At 40.8% G+C, this 25,838-nt stretch overlaps 1 protein-coding gene across 1 annotated transcript; it reads left to right on the top strand.

Moving 5' to 3' along the window:
* The first annotated feature begins 35 nt into the window (after window positions 1-35).
* Window positions 36-24,096, top strand: LOC142188812 (NACHT, LRR and PYD domains-containing protein 12-like). Its single transcript, XM_075262036.1, has 9 exons — window positions 36-82; window positions 4,040-4,206; window positions 5,845-6,016; window positions 7,707-7,772; window positions 9,031-10,723; window positions 16,646-16,816; window positions 18,087-18,257; window positions 21,801-21,971; window positions 24,006-24,096. The coding sequence occupies exons 1-9, from the start codon at window positions 58-60 to the stop codon at window positions 24,094-24,096; spliced, it is 2,727 nt and encodes a 908-aa protein (XP_075118137.1). The 5' UTR covers window positions 36-57.
* The last annotated feature ends 1,742 nt before the right edge of the window (window positions 24,097-25,838 follow it).

Genomic DNA, 25,838 nt, shown 5'->3' with positions numbered 1-25,838 from the left:
ATAGTAAAGGGGTTTTTTTATATCTTGTAGGATTTTACTATCTATCGAGGCTCAAGAATGAGTGACACATCTTCTGCTGATGGTAAGGAATACTCCTCCTCTTCTTCCTCCTCCTCCTTCTTCTCTTCCTCCTCTTCTTCTTCCTCCTTCTCCTCTTCTTCCTTCTCCTTCTTCTCCTCCTCCTTCCTCCTCCTCTTCTTCCTCCTCCTCCTTCTACTCCTCCTCCTCCTTCTTCTCCTCTTCCTCCTCCTCCTCTTCTTCCTCCTTCTCCTCCTCCTTCTTCTCCTTCTCTTCTTCCTCCTCCTTCTTCTCCTCTTCTTCCTCCTCCTTCTCTTCCTCCTCTTCTTCTTCCTCCTTCTCCTTCTTCTTCTCCTCTTCTTCCTCCTCCTCTTCTTCCTCCTCCTTCTTCTCCTCCTTCTCTTCTTCCTCCTCCTTCTCCTCCTCCTTCTACTCCTCCTCCTCCTTCTTCGCCTCTTCTTCCTCCTTCTCTTCTTCCTCCTCCTTCTTCTCCTCCTCCTCTTCTTCTTCCTCCCTCTCCTTCTTCTCCTCCTCCTTCTCCTCCTCCTCCTCTTGCTCCTCCTCCTCCTCTTTTTCCTCCTCCTCCTTCTCCTTCTTCTCCTCTTCCACCTCCTCCTCTTCTTCCTCCTCCTCCTTCTCCTCCTCCTTCTTCTCCTCTTCCTCCTCCTCCTCCTTCTCTTCTTCCTCCTCCTTCTTCTCCTCCTCTTCCTGTACTTGACAAATGTTCCTACAACATCTTGATAAGAAGTAGAGGAGTCTGAGCCCTGATGATGGGATAAGTGTCTGTAGTGGGACAGCTGGTGCAAGGCTTAGTGTAGGACAAAGCAGTGTAGGCCGATGTCCAGCTGACATATAACAGATGTGTATGAGGAGCGATAGAATAATCTCCCCGGGCAGGCTGAGGGGTCTTAAGGAAGTTTCTTCCAATATTTGTCTCTTTCTGGAATTCTCTTATTGCTACAATTCTATAAACAATTACACAAAATGTATTCACATGTATACACGCCAGACTCATACAGACTATACAGAGCCCTGCCACTAACTCTCAACCCAAGTGTATACAGTACTGTGCAAAATAATGCTGCAAAGAATTGTATTCTATTACGTATCATATACAGATGTTGTTTGTGGAATGAGGAAGGAAACCCACCAAACATACAAACTTCATGCAGATGTCCTTGGTCAGATGTGGGCCCAGGATTCATTGCTGCGGTGCTAACCAGTGGCCACTATCAGAGATAGAAGGGTTAATAGTTTATTTTTGGGAATTACCAAAAATAAAGAAAAGAGAAATGTAAGGCTGGGTTCACACGGAGTATTGTGGCTCGTAATGTGGTACACAGACGCCGTGGGATCTTTTGCGGGCCGTATACGCTTCCATTGTTTTCAATGGGAGCCGGTACCGTATACGCGGCGCTATTTTGCGGTCGCCGCAAAATAGCACTGCGTATACGGTACCGGCTCCCATTGAAAACAATGGGAGCGTATACGGCCCGCAAAAGATCCCGCGGCGTCTGTGTACCAAATCACGAGCCAGAATACTCCGTGTGAACCCGGCCTAAATCCCATCAATAGGGGCCACACGGTGGCTCAGGGGTTAGCACTGCAGCCTTGCAGCGCTGGAGTCCTGGTGTTCAAATCCCGCCAAGGGCAAAAAAAAAAAACATCTGCAAGGAGTTTGTATGTTCTCCCCGTGTTTGCATGGATTTCCATCCCATATTCCAAAAAAGACATACTGATAGGGAAAAATGTACATTGTGAGCTCTACGTGGGGCTCACAATCTACATTTAAAAGAAATAAATAAATAAATCCCATCAATATTTGGTGTGACCTTTGCCCTTTGGAGGCGGAGTCCTGGAAGTGATGATTTTGCCCCCGCAGATATAGCCCTGATCTCGTCACTATCTAATCTGTCTGAGGTGACAAAGAGAGACGGATTGGAGCAAGCAACATCCATAGAAGATCTGGGCTTAGTTCTCCAAGATGGCGGCGGGAACAACCTCCCTGCCCAGCTGTGCCAAAAACTGCAAGTACCAAGAAGAACTGATGGAGGGCAAAGGTCACAGCGAATATCGATTATTGAAATATTCAATGAATACTAACAAATATAAACTTATAAACTACTAGCAGGAGGACTCGGCCTCGCACAGGTATATTACATTTTATGTTTGTGTAGTGGCCCCATAAGAATTGTCCAGTTTTGCACTGGTGTATTTTGTATGTGGTTTGTGTGTATGTCCATAAGCGTCATGTGATTATGTGTATCTCATTTTGTATACCAGTGAAAAATCTGTGATCAGTTGTTATGGATACCTGGAGTAAAGCTGTATCTAATCCTTCCCCGTGTAGTACTGTGTTTAGACGCAAGTATCTAATCCTTGTTGGTGTGGTAATGTGTGCAGACGCGCATATCTAATCCTCCAGCGTGTGGTATTGTGTGAAGAGGCACATATCTAATCCTCCGACAAGTGAAACTGTGTGCAGACGTGTGTATCTAATCTTACGGCATGTGGTACTGTGTGCAGACGCGTGTATCTAATCCTCTGGCGTGTGGTACTGTGTGCAGACGCGTGTATCTAATCCTCTGGAGTGTGGAACTGTGTGTAGATGCGCGTATCTAATTCTACGGCATGTGGTACTGTGTGAAGACGCACATATCTAATCCTCTGGCGTGTGATACTGTGTGCTGATCTGTGTATCTAATCCTCTGATGCGTGTATCTCAGTTTGGATATCAGTGTTGTATTGTGCATGTGGAGTATTGTGTGTATTGCAGTTGGAATATGAGTGAAAGACTTGCAGGTTTGCATTGGCTAAGGGGGGGGGGGCGGGCATTGTTTTTGGAATGCTGTATCTCAGCAACGGTACGTCCGAGCGAGTTGGAGTCTTGTCTTAAACCTTCCTGGATACCTGAAGTATCTCTGTACCAAATTTGGTGAAGATCGGTCCAGTCGTTTGGTTTGGACAGACAGACAGATAAGAATTCATTTGTATAATATAGAGAGATTAACCAGGCCTATAGGATGATTTTCCTGCCTAGTATAAAGTTCTAGAGGTGCCTAAGAATGTCTGCACCTTAGTTAGTGGAGGGCAGTGCAGGCGCTGTGATACAAGTAACAACTATCCTCAGACATCTCTGCTGCACGGAAAACCAACTTGGTTGTCTGTCTGTCCACATAGTAATAAATCCCGCTTGTCGGGAGACGCCGGACAATCCTTTCTTTGTGATGATGTTAAAGGGGTATTCTCATAACTCTTGTTCACCAACCTGCAGGCTCTGTGCTCTCTTCACTTCCTGGTTTTCTCAGCACATTGGTGGGCGGGGTTTCACTTGCTCTACTATCTGCTATGTTTGTAGTCAGTAATGAAGGATTGGTTGTAAATGCATTACCATAGTATGAAGCTGATGTAGCAGAGCTGGATTTGAGTCAGCTTGCATTATATACAGAGGTACTGGACTCCTTATCTCAGTTCTTATCAGCCAAATTCAATTAAACCAGCTGATAAGTGGAGGAGCTGAGTTCAGAAATGCTGGAGCTCTCACCTCCCCTTTCCCCTATCTGAGGAGCTCCGTTACTTGTCAGACATAAACAGCCAAAAGCTGTTCCCAGCACTCAGCCTCTCCTTCCCCCCCCTGAGAGCAGGCAGAAGCAGGCAGCTATGTCATTTGGGAACTGAGCAGATAAGCCCAGTGGCCATAGAAACGCAGTGTAAACAATGGAGTGAATAAATTAAGATAGCGGCCAAACAAAGCAGCTTTGATAAAGCAATGTATTTAGGAAAAGTCTTAAATCCACATAAACTAGCAGTATAGATAGGGTCCTTGTGATGGGACAACCCCTTTAAGCTATTCCATTCCCCACCAAACCACATAATGAAATGTTAAGTCTCTAAAATGCAATAAAGACGGGGCAGGTAGAAGCTTCTAAAATGATCCAGAACATGACTATTCTCCATACAATGCTGCGAGTCTTCTCCATGTCCTAGAAGATTTCATTCTTGTGTCTCCTTCATGTCCTAGATGATGAGACCCGGCAGTTTCACCAGCGGCTTTGTCAGTATAAGGATCATGTCCTGAGGATGACGTATGAATATTTCCAGGATGATCTGCTCTACATTGTGGAGAACGTGAGGAGTCCTCGATCACTTCTGAGTGAGCTGAAATCCCGGAATATCACTGATGTTGAGGTGAGAAGACAGGGACTTTCAGACTTGCATACAAGTGTCCCATTACTGTAGTGCTGATGGCATCTCCCCTTACCTAGAGTAAGTCGGCATGCCATGTCTCACATCTCTGCCATTGTTACCGTATCCCAGCTTCTTCTGCTGCTCATCCCCATAGGACACATTCACAGTCCCTGCCCAGCTCCTAAAGCCATAGTAGCCTGTGATCCTGGGTACTTAAGGCACCTACCTCCACCGGATAGTACAATAATGTACCTAATGTGCTAGTCCTTGTGCAGCAGGCTTCTAACACTACATACTCTTACTACCAGTGTGCACTTGACTCTGATCCTCTTCTGCCTGCCCTGACTTACCGTAATGCCCGTTTACCATGATGAACAAACTCAGCCTGTCCCGACCTATGCTCTTTGTAATGTGAAAAACACATCTTGTCTGTCCTGAGCGCAATCCTAGAGGAAATGTCAGCAGTCTGATCAGCAATGTATCCTCTATACTTGAATGTATTCAGTGTTGGTACGGATGTGGTAGGTAGGGGTGTTAACAAGTCGGGGATTTAACTATGGCAGCCCAAACTGATCGCAGGCAATAAGGCCTCTGGTGCCCCAAACTTATAGAAATATTCTATAGACTGTGTTAGCAGCCCACTCCTCGCAACGAAAAGAAAAAGAACCCCGCAGTCTGAAGCAGACGGAGTGATCCAGCGATAATCCAATGGCATTAGAAAATTTAGCTTTTAATTTAGTATAAAAATTTACACATCCATCACGGGGAAAAAACACAATGGACACCGTGAACCGGTTACACATTTCAGGATGCAAAGTCCCTTAAAATGTAAATAAAACCAGATAAATTTGGCATCAACAGAATCGTACTGAAACATAGAGTACAGGTAACAGGTCATTTTGGCTGCAGAGTGAACGCCATAAAAATGAAGCCCGTAAGAAAGTTGCACAGTCGCAGTTTTTCTCCAGTTTCACTCCATTCGGAATTATCTTCCAGCTTCCCAGTACATTGTAGCATCTTGAAGAACAATCTTGCTATTATATGTTATTTATGTATTCACTTGTATGGATTGTTGTGTGTTGATGCTTCCATGCACTTTGACCTCTACCCCTGACCTTGGGGGTGGGGTTACCGCTCCATTTTTTCAGTATAAAGTTATGTATAGGTGGCCATAGCATCGTAGCACACGCACTTCAATGAAAGCCTTCCACTGGGTTAGCGCTGACGGCCTTTCCTTTTCTTTGGGATTCCATCTCCACCCTGGATCATGTGACAGACCGGAGTATTATAGTGCTGTATAACTGCTTGACCCAAAATAATCCGCCATTTTCTCGTGGCATCATTAGATATATCCAAAACAATCAGTGATGTCAGGTCCATGAGCACGGCGTGGCATGATATCAGCACCAAAAGTAATATAAGGATTGTCACCGCAGCAGTGGCCGCCAGGTCTGACTAACACACTGACTCCTAGAATCTCTAGAATCTCTCCGTTGTCAGATCTAACAATATATCCAGTAACAAGTTCTCATCACAATTGACAACCATGTTGTATTTTATAGGGAAGACTGACCTGAAATATCCATCAGTGTTAACCCTTTGTAATATTTCATATGTATGACCTATTTTATGTTCTAGAATTATCTGAATCTAGAAAACGATACAAAAACATTGGCCCGGACTTTACTACGAGATATTTTCAGCGTAGGAAGGAAGGCTGTGATCGCTTTGTGGGACAGTCTTTATGCCTTACAGAAGAATCAGGAGTCCCCCAGCCTGCAGGCTGTACTGGAGGAACTCCGACACAGAGGTAATGTTATATATGATGTGTCCAGCATGAAATAATACTATTATATAAATCCAACCTCTCTCCAAAATATAACGTACTAGCTTCTGCCCGCAACTTCATCTGCGGGTTGTTGGCATCGATGATCCGCCTATATTCAGCAAATTGCTGCCGTTGATGGTTTGCCTGCTCCAGCATTTTGGCAGCTCGCAAGCTGTCCTGCTGCTGACCTTGTTCCTCATACCGTGCCTGTGATTGTTCTGGTATGTCAGCAGCTCACTGGGACACCATATAATGAGCGTGTTGTTGGCGTCGATGATCCCCCTCAGCCCCGATTAAAGAGAACTCTGTGACTTCTGGCTGCCTTCATAGCTCTCCTTGTTCGCGACAAATTACATTTCCTTTTTCCAAGCATTAGGAATGTTGAAAATTGTCAAACTGCCAATTTGAATTAAAGTTGTTTGCCCATGTCAGTTTGTCATCAGTGACTGAAGCAGATCAGATAATATGCAAATGTATGTACACTAAGGGTTAGCGTGTGTTTACTCAGAGAGATAACAGCCCTGGCTTTCTCAGAAGCTGACATAAGAGCAGTGTAATATAGTATGTGAACATAAATTCATAACAGTCATGAAGCCATGTCATTTACCGGGATAAAAAGTAGCCTATATGTAAAAAGTAGCCTATATGTTAATCGAGGTTACAATCTATTTATGTGCCTAATTTCATTCAAATCCGTTCAGCTGTTTTTGCGTGATTGAGGAACAAACATTCAAATATATTAGTATTAGTAGGATAGGATAGGATAGGAAGGAAGGATAGGATATGCTGTTCTGTCTTCAGATTGTTACCTGCAGTCAAAATATTACACCCAAATATTGAATTGCTGCTCATCGTGTCACATGAATGCACAAAAAAAAGCCTACTCAGATGTATGAAGAACATTTTTGTAATATACTTTATTAACCTATCTAACTGCCTTTTAATAGAAAACAGACTGTAAAGTTTACATTAGTAATACTGAAACCAAGCTCTGCCAGGGAGACTCTGTCCGTACCCCTGTACTCTATGGAGCTCAGCATATACACAAGACAAGTGTGGACGGACTCTCCCTAGTAACAGCTCAGTCACAGCCTGTTTTATAATAAAAAGCAAGTTAGATAGGAGAATACAGTATATTACAAAAATGGTCACCGAACACCAAACACAACATTAAAAAAATGGGAGTTACACTTTAAGGGGATCGCTATGTAAGAGAATTGGTAGGTTTACAGTTTTTTTCTACATCTTCTTTGAGTATCTCTCTGCTTTGCGGTATGACTATGGCAATATCTCATGTATATAGATCTATAAATGTATATAGGTTATATAGTGATCATGTTCTTGTCTCGCTATTAGACAACTGTACGGTCCTATGAACGTATAAGGGCAAAAACAAAAAGACCTGAGAACATTTTCTCTCCTTCTCTGCATCTTTTAGCCCAAGAACCGGTAACATTCTGCAACAATTCCATCACAATTTTGTCTCATTTTCATGGATTTTATATAAAATTGATAGGAAAATTATATTTTTTATCATTTTGACTGAAAAACACACCAGACATAGAGCGCCCCCTGCAGGAAACTTAGTATAAAATGACTTGGATCACATTTAGTGCAGTCACTTCTACACCGGCACTGATGATGTCTCCTAAATCCTACTGTTTCTTATTAGGTGACTCTCTGGTGGAACAAATACTACTGGATGAAGACGGACACCGACTAACCCCAGAGCTGGCAGGTGAGTACTGGGGGAGAAGGTTACAGTAATCCTTGTGAGTATTGATAGGGCCCTTTATTATTTTTCATCCCCTTACATCAGACTATATATCATGGAGTATATTCTATGTATTCTACCAAAACCTCTCAATATCGTCATGAAGCTTCTACTCTTCTAAGAATAAAACTTGGTGGACCTTGCTCGATGAAACGTTTCCGGTATGATCCCCGCTGGATCCGTTGACATGGCTGTCATAATAATCTTCTAACCTTGAGTCAACCCTTTATCCCCAAATATCAACCAAAGGTGTAAAGTCTACATTGTAACTGCACAATTTAATGTTCCAAATTTGTTTAAGAAATATATTATTTGTAAGGTGGAACGGTTACAAAACTAAAATGGCTTCCATCATGTGAAAACAGAGAGGAGGATCACATAGCCTTGGAGATCAGGCAGGCTTACCCATAATGCCCTGCAATCAGCCCTTATGACAGACAGACTACAGTCAATCAGAGAGACTATACAACAATTATACAAAAAAGAAAGTGCTCATGTTGTGCAAAATGAGCAAAACTATATATATATATATATATATATATATATATATATATACAATATCATCATAACTGTACTGAACCTTGGAAGAAGAAGACTATTTTATACATGCCCTACAACAAGTCCCCAAAAGGTGCCATTGAAAGTATAATATATTCTACAAAATACAAGCCCTCAAACGGCTACGTTGCCCAAAAAATAAAATAAATTACAGTTTTCTGACTTTTTCCAAAATATAAAAATGGAGAAAAAAAATCACCGAGCCCTTAAGCCAGAATTACATTTTGGCCACTTCTCAGCTTGCTAACACCAAGTTGTGGTTGTCTCAATATTCAACAAGAATTTCAGATGGTCGGGTACTGGCCGATACTCAGCTCTGCCTGGTACCACTGATGGTGGTTGGTGCTGCGGTAATAATGGGTAATTACCTTTAGCCTTTTGAAATCCAAACAATCCTGCAGAACCTTAAAGTCAAAAACATTAAAAAAGGCTAACCTTCTGCTCCATTGTCTGTATATTGGCTGCTTAAAACATGTAGCTGATTAGAGTTTTGGGTGTCAGAGCCCAACAGTATGAAACAGATGACTTATGATTAGGGTTAGTCATCAATATATGTAGCCTGGAACACCCCTTTCATAAAATAAAATGCTTAATTACTGATCACAAAAAAGGAGACAAACATTTCAGCTTTGTATCTTCACCTTTATTTTCTTATTTTCTACAGATATCCAGAACTGTCACAAGAAACATTTACATGAAAAAACTCAGAAACTTAAAGAAAATAACCCTCCAAGATGTAACCAGGGAGAGGAAAGTTTCTCCTTCCCAACACGTTATGTGAACCTCGTCATTGTCTCCACTGATCACTTTAGGGAACGTTCTCAGAATGAGCTCATAGAGACCGGGGCAAGACATGAGAAAAATTTAAAGAAAACCGAAAAACAATTAGAGCGCATTTTCGTTAACAAGATGTTCCGTTGGTGCCACCGATCCAGTCTTGTACCACATGTGGTAATGGTGAGTGGAGTGCCCGGTGTAGGGAAGACCACACTGATGCAGAAGTTTGTCTATGACTGGGTGAAGGGCGATCTCTATCAAAGATTCTCTTTTGTCTTCTTCTTCAAATTCCGGGAACTGAACAGACTGGATAAGGTTAGTCTGGAGACCATGATCCTTCATCAGTACCCATATCTGGAGGAGCAGCTGGAGAACATCTTACAAGATCCAGAGAAACTTCTGTTTATATTTGATGGATTAGATGAAAGCAATCATACAATGGATTTCACATCACGTCACTTATGCTCTCATCCTAAACAGCTCGGACATTGTGGTCAGATTGTGGTTAGTTTGGTGAGAAAGTCTCTTCTTAATGGTTGTTCTGTCCTAATGACCAGTCGTCCAACCAGACTGGCATCCATTGATTGTACAGTTTTCCAGAGAATAGTAGAAATCACTGGGTTTCTTCCAGAAGAACGACAGATTTACTTTGAGAATTTCTTCTCCAACCCTGAACTGTCAGAGAAGGCTTTTACTTATGTGAAGCAGAATGCCACCTTGTACACGTTCTGTTACCTCCCGTCCTACTGCTGGATCATCTGTACTGTATTATCCAGGAGCTTCCAGACCACAAGTAGTGACCAGCAGGTGACATTATTACCTAGAACAGTCACACAACTCTTTGCCATATTTGTCGCCAACATTCTGGCCAATCACAGCCTGGAGAAAAGTGACGCTCAGAAGATCCTGCAGTCCATCGGATGGATGGCACAACATGGAGTCATGAATCACAGGGTTATTTTTGAGGAACGAGATCTGGATTCTTTCTATGTGGACAACAAGTCAAAGCTCTTATCAAGTTTTCTGATGGAATCGGAAGAACCTGTGACCTATTCCTTCTTACATCTCACTGTTCAGGAATTCTTCTCTGCCTTAGTCCATTATACTGAATATTCTCCTGAGAAGTTACAGAAATCACTAGAAGAAGCCAAATCCTATCCTGATGGACGTGGTGAGATGTTCCTCCGTTTCCTGTGTGGTCTATCAGACGGCACCACCAGGTCAATACTAACTGGATACCTGGACAAACAAGCAGCTCAGGCTTCTGTAGTTGTTATAACTTGGCTGAAAAACCTAATTTCCGAACAAAAACTGGAGAAAAGAGAAGACAAAAAGCAACTTCTCAGGACATTCTTATATCTGTTTGAAACCCGGAATAAGGCTCTAGTGCTGGAAACATTAAAGTCACATAAAATTTTTGACCTAGGTGGTGTTCACATGTCCGCTCTAGACTGCACAGCGTTAGCCTTTATCATGGAAACCTGCACACATATAGAAGAACTCAAACTATTTAGATGTTCCTTAGACACTGAAGGATTGCTACAATTTGCACCAATGTTACACAACCTCCAGTACTTCTGGTAAAGTAGTAATGAGATTCATTTAATTAATTTAATTTAAATTTTTGAATGTCTAATATTATAATTTTGCCATTGTTTTACAGGTTTTGTTTATACAGTGTTTACTGAGTAGTAAAGAATCATATTTATCTGTATTCTGCAGATCATCAAATATCAGAAGGTGAACGTTACACAATAAAACATAGATCACATATCAGAAGGTGAAAGTTACACAATAGAAGATAGATCACATATCAGAAGGTGAAAGTTACACAATAGAACATAGATCACATATCAGAAGGTGAAAGTTACACAATAAAACATAGATCACATATCAGAAGGCGAAAGTTACACAATAGAACATAGATCACATATCAGAAGGTGAAAGTTACACAATAGAACATAGATCACATATCAGAAGGCGAAAGTTACACAATAGAACAGAGATCACATATCAGAAGGTGAAAGTCACACAATAGAACATAGATCACATATCAGAAGGTGAAAGTTACACAATAGAACATAGATCACATATCAGAAGGTGAAAGTTACACAATAGAACATAGATCACATATCAGAAGGCGAAAGTTACACAATAGAACAGAGATCACATATCAGAAGGTGAAAGTTACACAATAGAACATAGATCACATAACAGAAGGTGAAAGTTACACAATAGAACATAGATCACATATCAGAAGGCGAAAGTTACACAATAGAACAGAGATCACATATCAGAAGGTGAAAGTTACACAATAGAACATAGATCTCATATCAGAAGGTGAAAGTTACACAATAGAATATAGATCACATATCAGAAGGGGAAAGTTACATAATAGAACATAGATCACATATCAGAAGGGGAAAGTTACATAATAGAACATAGATCACATATCAGAAAGTGAAAGTTACACAATAGAACATAGATCACATATCAGAAGGTGAAAGTTACACAATAGAACATAGATCACATATCAGAAGGTGAAAGTTACACAATAGAACATAGATCACATATCAGAAGGTGAAAGTTACACAATAGAAGTTAGATCACATATCAGAAAGTGAAAGTTACACAATAGAACATAGATCACATATCAGAAGGGGAAAGTTACACAACAGAACATAGATCTCATATCAGAAGGTGAAAGTTACACAATAGAAGATAGATCACATATCAGAAAGTGAAAGTTACACAATAGAAGATAGATCACATATCAGAAGGTGAAAGTTACACAATAGAAGATAGATCACATATCAGAAAGTGAAAGTTACACAATAGAACAGAGGTCACATATCAGAGGGTGAAAGATACAGAATAGAACATAGATCACATATCAGAAGGCAAAAGTTACACAATAGAACATAGATCACATATCAGAAGGTGAAAGTTACACAATAGAACATAGATCACCTATCAGAAGGGGAAAGTTACACAATAGAACAGAGATCACATATCAGAAGGTGAAAGTTACACAACAGAACATAGATCTCATATCAGAAGGTGAAAGTTACACAATAGAATATAGATCACATATCAGAAAGTGAAAGTTACATTACAGAACATAGATCACATATCAGAAGGTGAAAGTTACACAACAGAACAGAGATCACATATCAGAAGGTGAAAGTTACACAACAGAACAGAGATCACATATCAGAAGGGGAAGTTACATAATAGAACATAGATCACATATCAGAAGGTGAAAGTTACACAATAGAACAGAGATCACATATCAGAAGGTGAAAGTTACACAATAGAACATACAGTAGATCACATATCAGAAGGCGAAAGTTACACAATAGAACAGAGATCACATATCAGAAGGTGAAAGTTACACAATAGAAGATAGATCACATATCAGAAGGTGAAAGTTACACAATAGATGATAGATCACATATCAGAAGGCGAAAGTTACACAATAGAACATACAGTAGATCACATATCAGAAGGCGAAAGTTACACAATAGAACAGAGATCACATATCAGAAGGTGAAAGTTACACAATAGAACATACAGTAGATCACATATCAGAAGGTGAAAGTTACACAATAGAAGATAGATCACATATCAGAAGGTGAAAGTTACACAATAGATGATAGATCACATATCAGAAGGTGAAAGTTACACAATAGAAGATAGATCACATATCAGAAAGTGAAAGTTACACAATAGAAGATAGATCACATATCAGAAGGCAAAAGTTACACAATAGAACATAGATCACATATCAGAAGGTGAAAGTTACACAATAGAAGATAGATCACATATCAGAAAGTGAAAGTTACACAATAGAAGATAGATCACATATCAGAAGGTGAAAGTTACACAATAGAAGATAGATCACATATCAGAAGGGGAAAGTTACATTACAGAACATAGATCACATATCAGAAGGTGAAAGTTACATTACAGAACAGAGATCACATATCAGAAGGTGAAAGTTACACAATAGAAGATAAACACTTCTAGAACCCCAAAAAATACCTATAGAAACAGACCAATATGTATTAAAAAAAATAAAAAATTCCAATTTTATTAATATAAAATACAAATCTCAAAGCATATATAGGAGTACAAATAACAAGATGGATTCACACATACAAGTCACTGTAAACACAAAGACTGTGATACCAAATCCTCAACCTCTGCACAGACAAAAAACCTTTGTTACAAATATAACACACAAATTCTCTGAATACTAGATATAGACACAATGTAATATATATACACAGCATGTTAGAGAGACAGAGTCTCACCTATCTATAGAAAGGTGGGCGCCAATGTCAGAAAAGTGTTCCACAAGGGTGCATTCACACGGAGTAATGTGGCACGTGATGTGGCACGTATATGGCGTGTGAGACTTTGAGCGCCGTATACGCTCCCATTGATTTCAATGGGAGTCTGGATCGTATATGCCTATATACATATATATATATAATTTATTTTTTATTTTTTTACTTTTTAAAAAAAATAACTAATTTTTGTTGCATTTATTAGATCCCCTGAGGGACTTGAACGTCAGAGGGTCTGATCACTAATATAATACATTACAATATGTATTATACAGCTCCTGAGTGGCTGCCATATTTCAATTCCCAATATCCAAATTATTCCATTTTGGTTTTGAATACTTTTTTTGGAATTGGGGTAATACATAAAAAAAAACTTTATTTGCATCACTATATTCTGATATCCATAACATGATAATATTTCCGTCTACCTAAGGCCCGGTTCATGTATACCATACGGGAATGCCTCAAAAATTCACCATTAACCCCTTCCCGCCTATGGCATTTTTTGATTTTCGTTTTTGACTCCCCTCCTTCTAAACCCCATAACTTTTTTATTTCTCTGCTCCCGGAGCCATATGAGCTCTTAATTTTTGCGGGACAAATTTTTCTTCATGATGCCACCATTATTTATTCTATATAATGTACTGGGAAGCAGGAAAAAAATTCAGAATGGGGTGGATTTGAAGAAAAAATGCATTTCTGCGACTTTCTTACGGGCTTTGGTTTTACAGCGTTCACTGTGCAGCCACAATGACATGTCCCCTGTATTCTGTGTTTCGGTACGGTTCCAGGGATACCAAATTTATATGGTTTTATTTACATTTTGACCCCTAAAAAAAAATTCCAAAACTGTGTTAAAAAATTTTTTTTCTAAAAGTCGCCATATTCCGACAGCCGTAACTTTTTTATACGTGCGTGTACGGGGATGTATAGGGCGTCTTTTTTTGTGGGGCCGGGTGTACTTTTTAGTTCTACCATTTTCGGGAAATGTTATTGCTTTGATCACTTTTTATTCAAATTTTTATCAGAATCAAAACAGTGAAAAAACGGCGGTTTGGCACTTTCAACTATTTTTCCCACTACGGCGTTTACCGAACAGGAAAAATATTTTTATAGATTTGTAGAGCGGGCGATTTCGGACGCGGGGATACCTAACATGTATATGTTTCACAGTTTTTAACTACTTTTATATGTGTTCTAGGGAAAGGGGGGGGATTTGAACTTTTAGTTCTTTTTATATTTTTTTTATATTTTTTTTAACTTTTTTTTTATTTATTTTTTTGCATTTATTAGACCCCCTAGGGGTGTTGAACCCCAGGGGGTCTGATCACTAATGCAATGCATTACAATGCTAATGCATAGACCAGCCTGCAAAAGAAAGGATTTGCAGATAAGCCTGGGAGCCTGTACAAGGCTCCCGGCTGTCATGGCAACGGGGGGTCGGCCCTGGAGCATGCTCCAGGAGCCGGCGATCCCGGCCAAAATGGCGGCGCCCATGCGCCGCCGGGAAAATGGCGCCTCCGGCGCCTTTGACCGCGGTGCCGGAGGGGTTAATACCTCCGATCGGTCCGGGGACCGATCGGAGGCATTAGAGCCGGTTGTCTACTGCTTAAAGCAGTAGACACCCGGCAGCTATGGCGGCCGCCCGGCTCCCGGGCGGTTGCCATAGTTACAGACCCGACATGCGCCATACTATTACGGCGCATGTCGGGAAGGGGTTAAAAAGAATTGAGAGATGAAAATGATACCAATAAAACTGCAAGTCTCCCTGAAAAAACAAGCCCTCCTAGACTTAGGCCCGGTTCACATCTGCATTCAGTATTCTGTTTGGGAAGTCAGCTTAGGGATCCCCCAAATGGAAACCTATACACATTAAAAAGCGGTTAGTTAAGAAACCACACAGACCCTATAGACTATAATAGGGTCCGTGTGGTCTCCGCTCGGTGTCTGCGAACGGAATACCGAATGCAGATGTGAACCAGGCCTAAATCTAGGAGGACTTGTTTTCTTCAGGGAGACTTGCAGTTTTATAGGTATCATTTTCATCTCTCAGTTCTCTCTAAGGGTGGCTGTTTGAGGCATTCCTATATGGTATACATACTCCTATACTTCCATATATTAATAGACTATTTACAATACGGCAATATCCATCGTTTAAAATGGGAAATGGAGTGTTTCGAATGGTTAGTCCTTTAGGTTCGTTCCATGGTCAGTGATTCCACTGACCATGGCCTCTTGTTTGAGTAAGAAGACAGTGTTGGATATAGATATCCCTGTCTTTACAACTTTGTAACCAGATATGTGTGTCAATAGATGTTAAGCTTTTCGAAACAACACGATTTCATAGTATCTAATCTATGTGTGGCCACCCAGAGATTGAGATGTGAATTTCACCGTTTTAAGGGTTTTGTTAGCGTGTCATGATGCTATTCTATTAAATAAGTTTTAAGAAATTGGAGACAATCTAAGGTAAGTGTACGTTGGCGGCAGTGCCGCACTTCCCATGAGGCGACCACTTCAGACGGCACTATGCCAGGGCCTCGGGTGGGCGGCATTTTTGCTGAGCTAAGCCAGTCTAGGACAAGCTGTCCTGGACTGGCTTAGTGTCACCATGTCTGCAGCCCGACACGGGAAGCAAGCAGTATATTGGGGTGGCCCTGCTGGACGCAGCGCTGCTCCAGCGGCCGCCCCTCACACTCAGGCAGAGAGCAGGTCCTCTTCCTGCCTGCAAACTCCGCTTGCTCCGCTCGGCCATGCCCCCTTTCCGCTCGACCCGCCCCCTTCTGCTCGGCTCAGCCCCTTTCTTGCGACCCCACCCCCTCAGCTCCGCCCCTCCTTGGCGGCAGAAAGCCCAGGTTCACCCCTGGTTGACGGGACAAGCTCCCTCCCCAGTTCTGCCAAAAACTGCCTGTGACTACCGAGAAGAACTGATGGAAAGCAAAGGGTTATCACACCAGCTGGTGAATGGAGACACAAGTTTTTAGACTGGCCCTTATAACTTCCATGTTCTGCCTCAAGCTCTGATTTCTCATATGCCATAAAGTGAGACAATTATTTGGGGATTCTGTATTTCAGCGGACTTCACACTTTCTCTGCAGTTACACAGAGTTATGGACGCATCACTCACATCTCATCTTCTTCTTCTTACAGTTTGGGGGGTAATAACCTATCAGCCACTTCCTGCGCCCTGTTGGCCTCTGTAATAAGGAATAACCAGTCCCTGAAGATTCTCCATCTGTCCGGTAACCGTCTGTCCGGTCCTCAACCCTGTGACTTATTGGCCGCTCTGTCCAGTCCAGCCTGCAGGATCGAGACATTACAGTGAGTATAAGAGATACAGGGTGACATGTTATAAGTGGATTGTATTCTATTCTATATTCTACTCCATGTACTGCTCCTTCATCTCCTTATTGTTCTGATCCTTCGGTGGCTTCTATTTTGTATAATTCGAATTCTGGCTAAATTCCATTCGCTCTCCTCCTTATTGGTATTCTCACTTACTAAGGACTAGTACTTTTTTGTACCTACACTTTTGTGGGACTCCTTATGTTCAATAAGGAATATTGTTATGTGATTGAGTTCTTCTGTAAATTCATGAAACACATTTAATCCCGCTACAGACTGCAGCAAGCAGGATTCGCTTAGTTGGAAAAGGGCATTTCAGTTTTGGGCATCTCCAGCTCGTCCATCAGTTTAGTTACAGGGAGACCGGCTACATAATAACAGATGCGTCTCCCTGCAACTTCTCCTGGGACCTCAGGCTGACAGAATAGAAAGTAAAGTAGAAGTAAGCTGAAATAAAGTATTCCTGAGAATACCCCCTGACCCACACCAGCAGCTCATGCTCAAGGTTCTTGCTCTTCTCCTTAGTCTGTTGCCCGAGTAATAAGATGTTCTTCAGTCAGGTCTGTTCCTCCTCATGATGCTCCGTGATGTCCTTATTGTGGTCAGGTTATCTTCTCATACATGTAGTGTCCTCCTGATAACCAGCCATGATGTCCTTATTGTGGTCAGGTTATCTTCTCATACATGTAGTGTCCTCCTGATAACCAGCCATGATGTCCTTATTGTGGTCAGGTTATCTTCTCATACATGTAGTGTCCTCCTGATAACCAGCCATGATGTCCTTATTGTGGTCAGGTTATCTTCTCATACATGTAGTGTCCTCCTGATAACCAGCCATGATGTCCTTATTGTGGTCAGGTTATCTTCTCATACATGTAGTATCCTACTGATAACCAGCCATGATGTCCTTATTGTGGTCGGGTTATCTTCTCATACATGTAATCTTCCTCCTGATGTTGGGTGAGTCAAGTTCCTCTATTGTAGATTACATGTAGGACAATAATTTCTGATTTATGACACCCCATAAAGTGAGGCCATTATACAGAGATTATCTATTTCCAGGATTTGGTGTCAGCGAACATATTATATAACTGCCAGCAATTTCTGATTTATGACACCATGTTCTACAAGATGTGGGTTCTGGTGAAGACATATATAGATTGGATGGACACTTTCTCACAATATTCCAGGTGTATATTACTGCTCTATAGAGGCATCTCCACATCTCATCTTCTTATTCTTACAGTTTAGGTTATAATGATCTACCCGAATCGTCCTGTATCCAGTTGGCCTCTGTAATAAGGAATAACAAGTTCCTGAAGAATCTAGAACTGTCTGGTAACCAACTTTCTGGTCCTCACTTCAGTGACTTGATGGCCGCTCTGTCCAGTCCAGCCTGCAGGATAGAGGAGTTACGGTAAGACATGAAACAAGCATTAGTCTGTTCTTTCCATTATGGTTGAAGCTGTCGGACTCCCACACGTCCTGGTCAGACAACTGATGAATGGACACGTCCTGGTCAGACAACTGATGAATGAACACGTCCTGGTCAGACAACTGGTGAATGGACACGTCCTGGTCAGACAACTGATGAATGGACACGTCCTGGTCAGACACCTGATGAATGGGCACGTCCTGGTCAGACAATTGATGAATGGACACGTCCTGGTCAGACACCTGATGAATGGGCACGTCCTGGTCAGACAATTGATGAATGGACACGTCCTGGTCAGACACCTGATGAATGGACACGTCCTGGTCAGACAATTGATGAATGGACACGTCCTGGTCAGACACCTGATGAATGGACACGTCCTGGTCAGACAACAGCTGAATGGACATGTCCTGGTCAGACAACAGCTGAATGGACATGTCCTGGTCAGATACCTGATGAATGGACACGTCCTGGTCAGACAACAGCTGAATGGACATGTCCTGGTCAGATACCTGATGAATGGACACGTCCTGGTCAGACACCTGATGAATGGACACATCCTGGTCAGACAATTGATGAATGGACACGTCCTGGTCAGACACCTGATGAATGGACACGTCCTGGTCAGACAACAGCTGAATGGACATGTCCTGGTCAGATACCTGATGAATGGACACGTCCTGGTCAGACACCTGATGAATGGACACATCCTGGTCAGACAATTGATGAATGGACACGTCCTGGTCAGACACCTGATGAATGGACACGTCCTGGTCAGACAATTGATGAATGGACATGTCCTGGTCAGACACCTGATGAATGCACACATCCTGGTCAGACACCTGATGAATGGACACGTCCTGGTCAGACACCTGATGAATGGACACGTCCTGGCCAGACAACAGCTGAATGGACACGTCCTGGTCTGGGCAAAAATATAACCAAAGATAAAAAAAAAAAGTGCTAACTGTTTCCAAAATGAACATTTCAGAGTCATTGGCCCAGATTTATCACTTATACTACACTCTATTTATCATCGATACTACACCCAATTTATCACTGATACTACACCCAATTTATCACTGATACTACACCCAATTTATCACTGATACTACACCCAATTTATCACTGATACTACACCCAATTTATCACTGATACTACACCCAATTTATCACTGATACTACACCCAATTTATCACTGATACTACACCCAATTTATCATTGATACTACACCCGATTTACCACTGATACTACACCCAATTTATCACTGATACTACACCCGATTTATCACTGATACTACACCCAATTTATCACTGATACTACACCCAATTTATCACTGATACTACACCCAATTTATCACTGATACTACACCCAATTTATCACTGATACTACACCCAATTTATCACTGATACTACACCCAATTTATCACTGATACTACACCCAATTTATCACTGATACTACACCCAATTTATCATTGATACTACACCCGATTTACCACTGATACTACACCCAATTTATCACTGATACTACACCCAATTTATCATTGATACTACACCCGATTTACCACTGATACTACACCCAATTTATCACTGATACTACACCCGATTTATCACTTATACTACACTTGATTTATCATCGATACTACACCTGATTTATCACTGATACTACACCCAATTTATCACTGATACTACACCCAATTTATCACTGATACTACACCCAATTTATCATCGATACTACACCCGATTTACCACTGATACTACACCCAATTTATCACTGATACTACACCCGATTTATCACTTATACTACACTCGATTTATCATCGATACTACACCAGATTTATCACTGATACTACACCCGATTTATCACTGATATTACACCCATTTATCACTTATACTACACCCGATTTATCACTGATACTAGACCCGATTTATCACTAATACTACACCCGATTTATCACTGATACTAGACCCGATTTATCACTGATACTACACCCGATTTATCACTGATACTACACCCGATTTATCACCTATATTACACCCAATTTCTCACTGATACTACACCCGATTTATCACTGATACTACACCCGATTTATCACTGATACTACACCCGATTTATCACTGATACTACACCCAATTTATCACTGATACTACACCTGATTTATCACTTATACTACACTCGATTTATCATCGATATTACACCCGATTTACCACTGATACTACACCCAATTTTTCACTGATACTACACCCGATTTATCACTTATACTACACTTGATTTATCATCGATACTACACCTGATTTATCACTGATACTACACCCAATTTATCACTGATACTACACCCGATTTATCACTTATACTACACTCGATTTATCATCAATACTACACCCGATTTATCACTGATACTACGCCCGATTTATCATCGATACTACACCTGATTTATCACCGATATTACACCTGATTTATCACTGATACTACACCCGATACTAGACCCGATTTATCACTGAAACTACACCCGATTTATCAATGATGCTACGCCCAATATATCACCGATATTACACCTGATTTATCACTTATACTACACTCGATTTATCATCGATACTACACCCGATTTATCATCGATACTACACCTGATTTATCACCGATATTACACCTGATTTATCACTGATACTACACCCGATACTAGACCCGATTTATCACTGAAACTACCCCCGATTTATCACTGATGCTACACCCAATTTATCACCGATATTACACCTGATTTATCACTGATACTACACCCAATTTATCATCGATATTACACCCAATTTATCACTGATACTACACTCGATTTATTACTGATACTATACCTGATTTATCACTGATACTACACTCGATTTATTACTGATACTATACCTGATTTATTACTGAAACTACACCTGATTTATCACAGTGACTGATACAGCATGATTTTTTAAGAACATCAGATATCACACACCTTTTTCTTCTGACATCTTGTATTATTGAATATTTGGGCTCCTGATGATTATTCCCCATCTGTAGTCAAATTCTCATCTCATATATTCACCTAACCAGAAATGTCCTCTCATTGCTATCAGAGACAGGCACAGTAATAAGTATTATACTCACATCTTACCAGCAAATGCAACCCACACACCCAACACAAAACAGGATGTTAGATGCAGACCCAGGAGCCAGAGACTGAGAGCTACAATAGATCGTTTATGAAGAAGGATTCTCAGCAGCTTAATGACCATTGTAGATTTCATGTGCTGCAAAAATTACTCCTTTATGATGGGCCGTAACATGAGGACATTACTGAGGGATTCAGTATTTGTACAACATAGATTTGAGGTTACTGGACAGATCACAGCTGCCGGTATTACTGACATCCACCACACACAAGAGGTGACTTCTAAATTAAGGATTTTACAACTACAAGGGACATTTGTTTTGCACATTTTCAGTCTACAGATGTTGTAATAAGGCCCCTTGTTAGCGTCACCAACATCTCATCTTTGTATTTCAACAGACTAGCTGACATCGCTCTACCAGACACTGCCTGCACCCAGTTGGCCTCTGGAATAAGGAATAACCAGTCCCTGAAGATACTTGACCTGTCTGGTAATCGTCTGTCCGGTCCTCACTTCAGTGATTTGATGACTGCTCTGTCCAGTCCAGATTGCAAGTTAAAGGAAGTAAAGTGAGTATTAGAGGATTTATTCTATTTTATGTTCTTCCGCACCATCATTACATCTATGATATAAACTGCTGACTGCACCTTCATATGTGACTTCTATATCGCATCATACTGACTGCACCTTCACATGTGATGTCTCTACCTTGTGATACTGACTGCATCTTCATATGTGACGTCTCTACTAATGTCTGACATCTCTTCTACTCAAATCACTTTAGCTGCCCATGTAAGAAATGGCTGGTTGTAAAATATGTGACAAGGCGTCTATTCATGGACAGGAAAGCCACGTTATGTGGAAACACATTGGGGGAACTCATATTTCCAGTGTTTTTAATATTATATTACTGGGACACGCAAAATGTAAAGAATATCAGAAGGTGAAAATTACACAATAAAATATAGATCACATATCAGAAGGTGAAAGTTACACAATAGAATATAGAGCATCTATCAGAAGGTAAAAATTACACAATAGAACATAAATCACATATCAGAAGGTGAAAGTTACACAATAGAACATAGATCACATATCAGAAGGGGAAAGTTACAAAATAGAACATAGATCACATATCAGAAGGTGAAAGTTACACAATAGAACAGAGATCACATATCAGAAGGGGAAACTTACAAAATAGAACATAGATCACATATCAGAGGGTGAAAGATACACAATAGAACAGAGATCACATATTAGAAGGGGAAAGTTACAAAATAGAACATAGATCACATATCAGAAGGTGAAAGTTACACAATAGAACAGAGGTCACATATCAGAGGGTGAAAGATACAGAATAGAACATAGATCACATATCAGAAGGTGAAAGTTACAAAATAGAACATAGATCACATATCAGAAGGTGAAAGTTACACAATAGAACAGAGGTCACATATCAGAGGGTGAAAGATACAGAATAGAACATAGATTACATATCAGAAGGTGAAAGTTACACAATAGAACATAGATCACATATCAGAGGGTGAAAGATACAGAATAGAACATAGATCACATATCAGAAAGGGAAAGTTACAAAATAGAACATAGATCACATATCAGAAGGTGAAAGTTACACAATAGAACAGAGGTCACATATCAGAGGGTGAAAGATACAGAATAGAACATAGATTACATATCAGAAGGTGAAAGTTACACAATAGAACATAGATCACATATCAGAGGGTGAAAGATACAGAATAGAACATAGATCACATATCAGAAAGGGAAAGTTACAAAATAGAACATAGATCACATATCAGAAGGTGAAAGTTACACAATAGAACAGAGGTCACATATCAGAGGGTGAAAGATACAGAATAGAACATAGATCACATATCAGAAGGTGAAAGTTACAGAATAGAACATAGATCACATATCAGAAAGTGAAAGTTACACAATAAAACAGAGATCACATATCAGAAGGGGAAAGTTACACAATAGAACATAGATCACATATCATAAAGTGAAAGTTACACAATAGAACATAGATCACATATCAGAAGGTGAAAGTTACACAATAGAACATAGATCACATATCAGAAAGTGAAAGTTACACAATAGAACAGAGATCACATATCAGAAGGGGAAAGTTACACAATAGAACATAGATCACATATCAGAAAGTGAAAGTTACACAATAGAACATAGATCACATATCAGAAGGTGAAAGTTACACAATAGAACAGAGATCACGTATCAGAAGGGGAAAGTTACACAAAAACATTATTAACATTATTAACAAAACATTTGTGTGACAATTGGGTGTGGCATCTCTCAACTTAACCACGTCAGTGCCAGCCAGCTTCTCTGGTTCAGGACCGGACACATTTTCGGATTATTTTGTGCGGTTTTGAGGGCTGTAACATTTTTACCATTTGAATTAGTCACCTAATTTATGCGTCATTTCGGGCTTTATTTTTATGTTGTTTTTTATCTTTGCTTGTTTTTAATTTTCTTTTAATATCCAGGAAAATGTAAACCAAAGAGGCAGATCCTCGAAATGATAAGTCACCAATTCAATGTGATTCTGTTTTTCATTCTAGCATTGGGCGCAATGACTGGTCCGAAGAGGAGAAGGAAAAGATAAGAAAGCTGAAAACAGACAAAGATGACGATATGAAGATACTTTACTAAAGAAGCAAGAAGTGGGATACGTATCAGACAACGCACCCATAACTTTCTTATATTTCCGTATACTCCCATGTAAGGAGTTTGGTTTTTAATGCGGGTCAGTTGTACTTTTTTATACGTTTTTTATACGTTGTAAAATTTTTCTACGTCTGTATTTCGGACACAGGGATATCGAATTTATTTATGTTTGTTTTTATTTATTTGGAATCTTGGGAATCCCTCTCATCATGTGACCCCTGTGACACTCTGATAAAAGTAAATGTTTGTTACAGTAATTGACGTGTTCTTTGTGGGCACACCAGGCCATAGCGGCCGCCATATTCATATGTAAACACTATAACCCATTTATGTCCAGCGTTTATGACATCTGTATGTGGGCAACAATGTGGTGGTTAGTAACAATTGGGCATCTCCCCGGATTTATCCGTCTGTCTACTGTCGCCAACCCGAAATCTGCCCTGAAGAGCTGACAGGCTGCGATATTGTGTACAGGCCTCTGCACATCACACTCGTAAGAGGTTCTATCTAGGAGTCAGAAGACAAAACCACCAACTCCAACTCCACAGCCTTGCCCGAAAGTGCATAGTGTCCATAGTGATTGTATAAATAAGCCATACGCCATCACGTTACAGGATATCATCCCCTCTGATAATGGGAGTTATCCTTCTTCTACAGTCTATAGAATGGATGATACATAATAACCAATGACCAGAATGCCGCTTATCTCTAGGCCACCACTATGGCCACATCACACAGCCCGAGATCATTGAGTATACGATTTGTATCGCAGTCAGTGGGAGTGAGTACCACGATCACCACCATGATCCAGACCATCACCATTTTTGGCCTCTTACGACCATCGTGTTGCCCCCACAGCCAATAGAAAATTAGCAAATTTGCAAAACACAACTCACTAGTCGTATCATGGCCGCCTTCACTTCTGTTAGTTGCAATGAAAGGCATTTTAGGGCTCATTCACACGGAGTAAACGCGCCGCGCATTGTGGCGCGTTTACGGCGCGTGTACGCCGTGTTTTTTTACGGTGCGCGATTACGCCGCGTTAACGCCGTGTTTACGCAGCGTTATCGCGCACCGTAAAAAAACGCGGCGTACACGCGGCGTAAACACGCCACAATACGCGGCGCGTTTACTCCATGTGAACGAGCCCTAAATGATCCAAAAACACTGAAGCGGGAAGCAAAACTTGTATCAGTCTCATATCGGACCTTTGATGATGATGATGATGATGATACAGTAGGCTGATAATATACAAGGACACTAAAGGGAATCTGTATACAGTCATGGCCACAAGTTTTGAGAATGATACAAATAGTAATTGTTACAAAGTCTACTGCTTCAGTTTTTCTAATGGCAATTTGCATATACTCCAGAATGTTATAAAGAGTGATCAGCTTAACAGCAATTACTTGCAAAGTCAATATTTGCCTAGAAAATGAACTTTATCCCCCAAAACACATTTCAACATCATTGCAGCCCTGCCTTAAAAGGACCAGCTAACATCGTTTCAGTGATTGCTGCATTAACACAGGTGTGGGTGTTGATGAGGACAGGGCTGGAGATCAATCTGTCATGATTAAGTAAGAATGACACCACTGGACACTTTAAAAGGAGGCTGGTGCTTGGCATCATTGTTTCTCTTCTGTTAACCATGGTTATCTCTAAAGAAACGCGTGCAGTCATCATTGCACTGCACTAAAATGGCCTAACAGGGAAGAGTATCGCAG

Source organism: Leptodactylus fuscus, unplaced genomic scaffold, assembly GCF_031893055.1.
Source record: "Leptodactylus fuscus isolate aLepFus1 unplaced genomic scaffold, aLepFus1.hap2 HAP2_SCAFFOLD_80, whole genome shotgun sequence".
In the NCBI taxonomy this organism is placed as follows: Eukaryota; Metazoa; Chordata; class Amphibia; order Anura; family Leptodactylidae; genus Leptodactylus; species Leptodactylus fuscus.
Note: the sequence above shows the minus strand (reverse complement) of the source record. Positions and strands in the feature narration are given on the sequence as shown.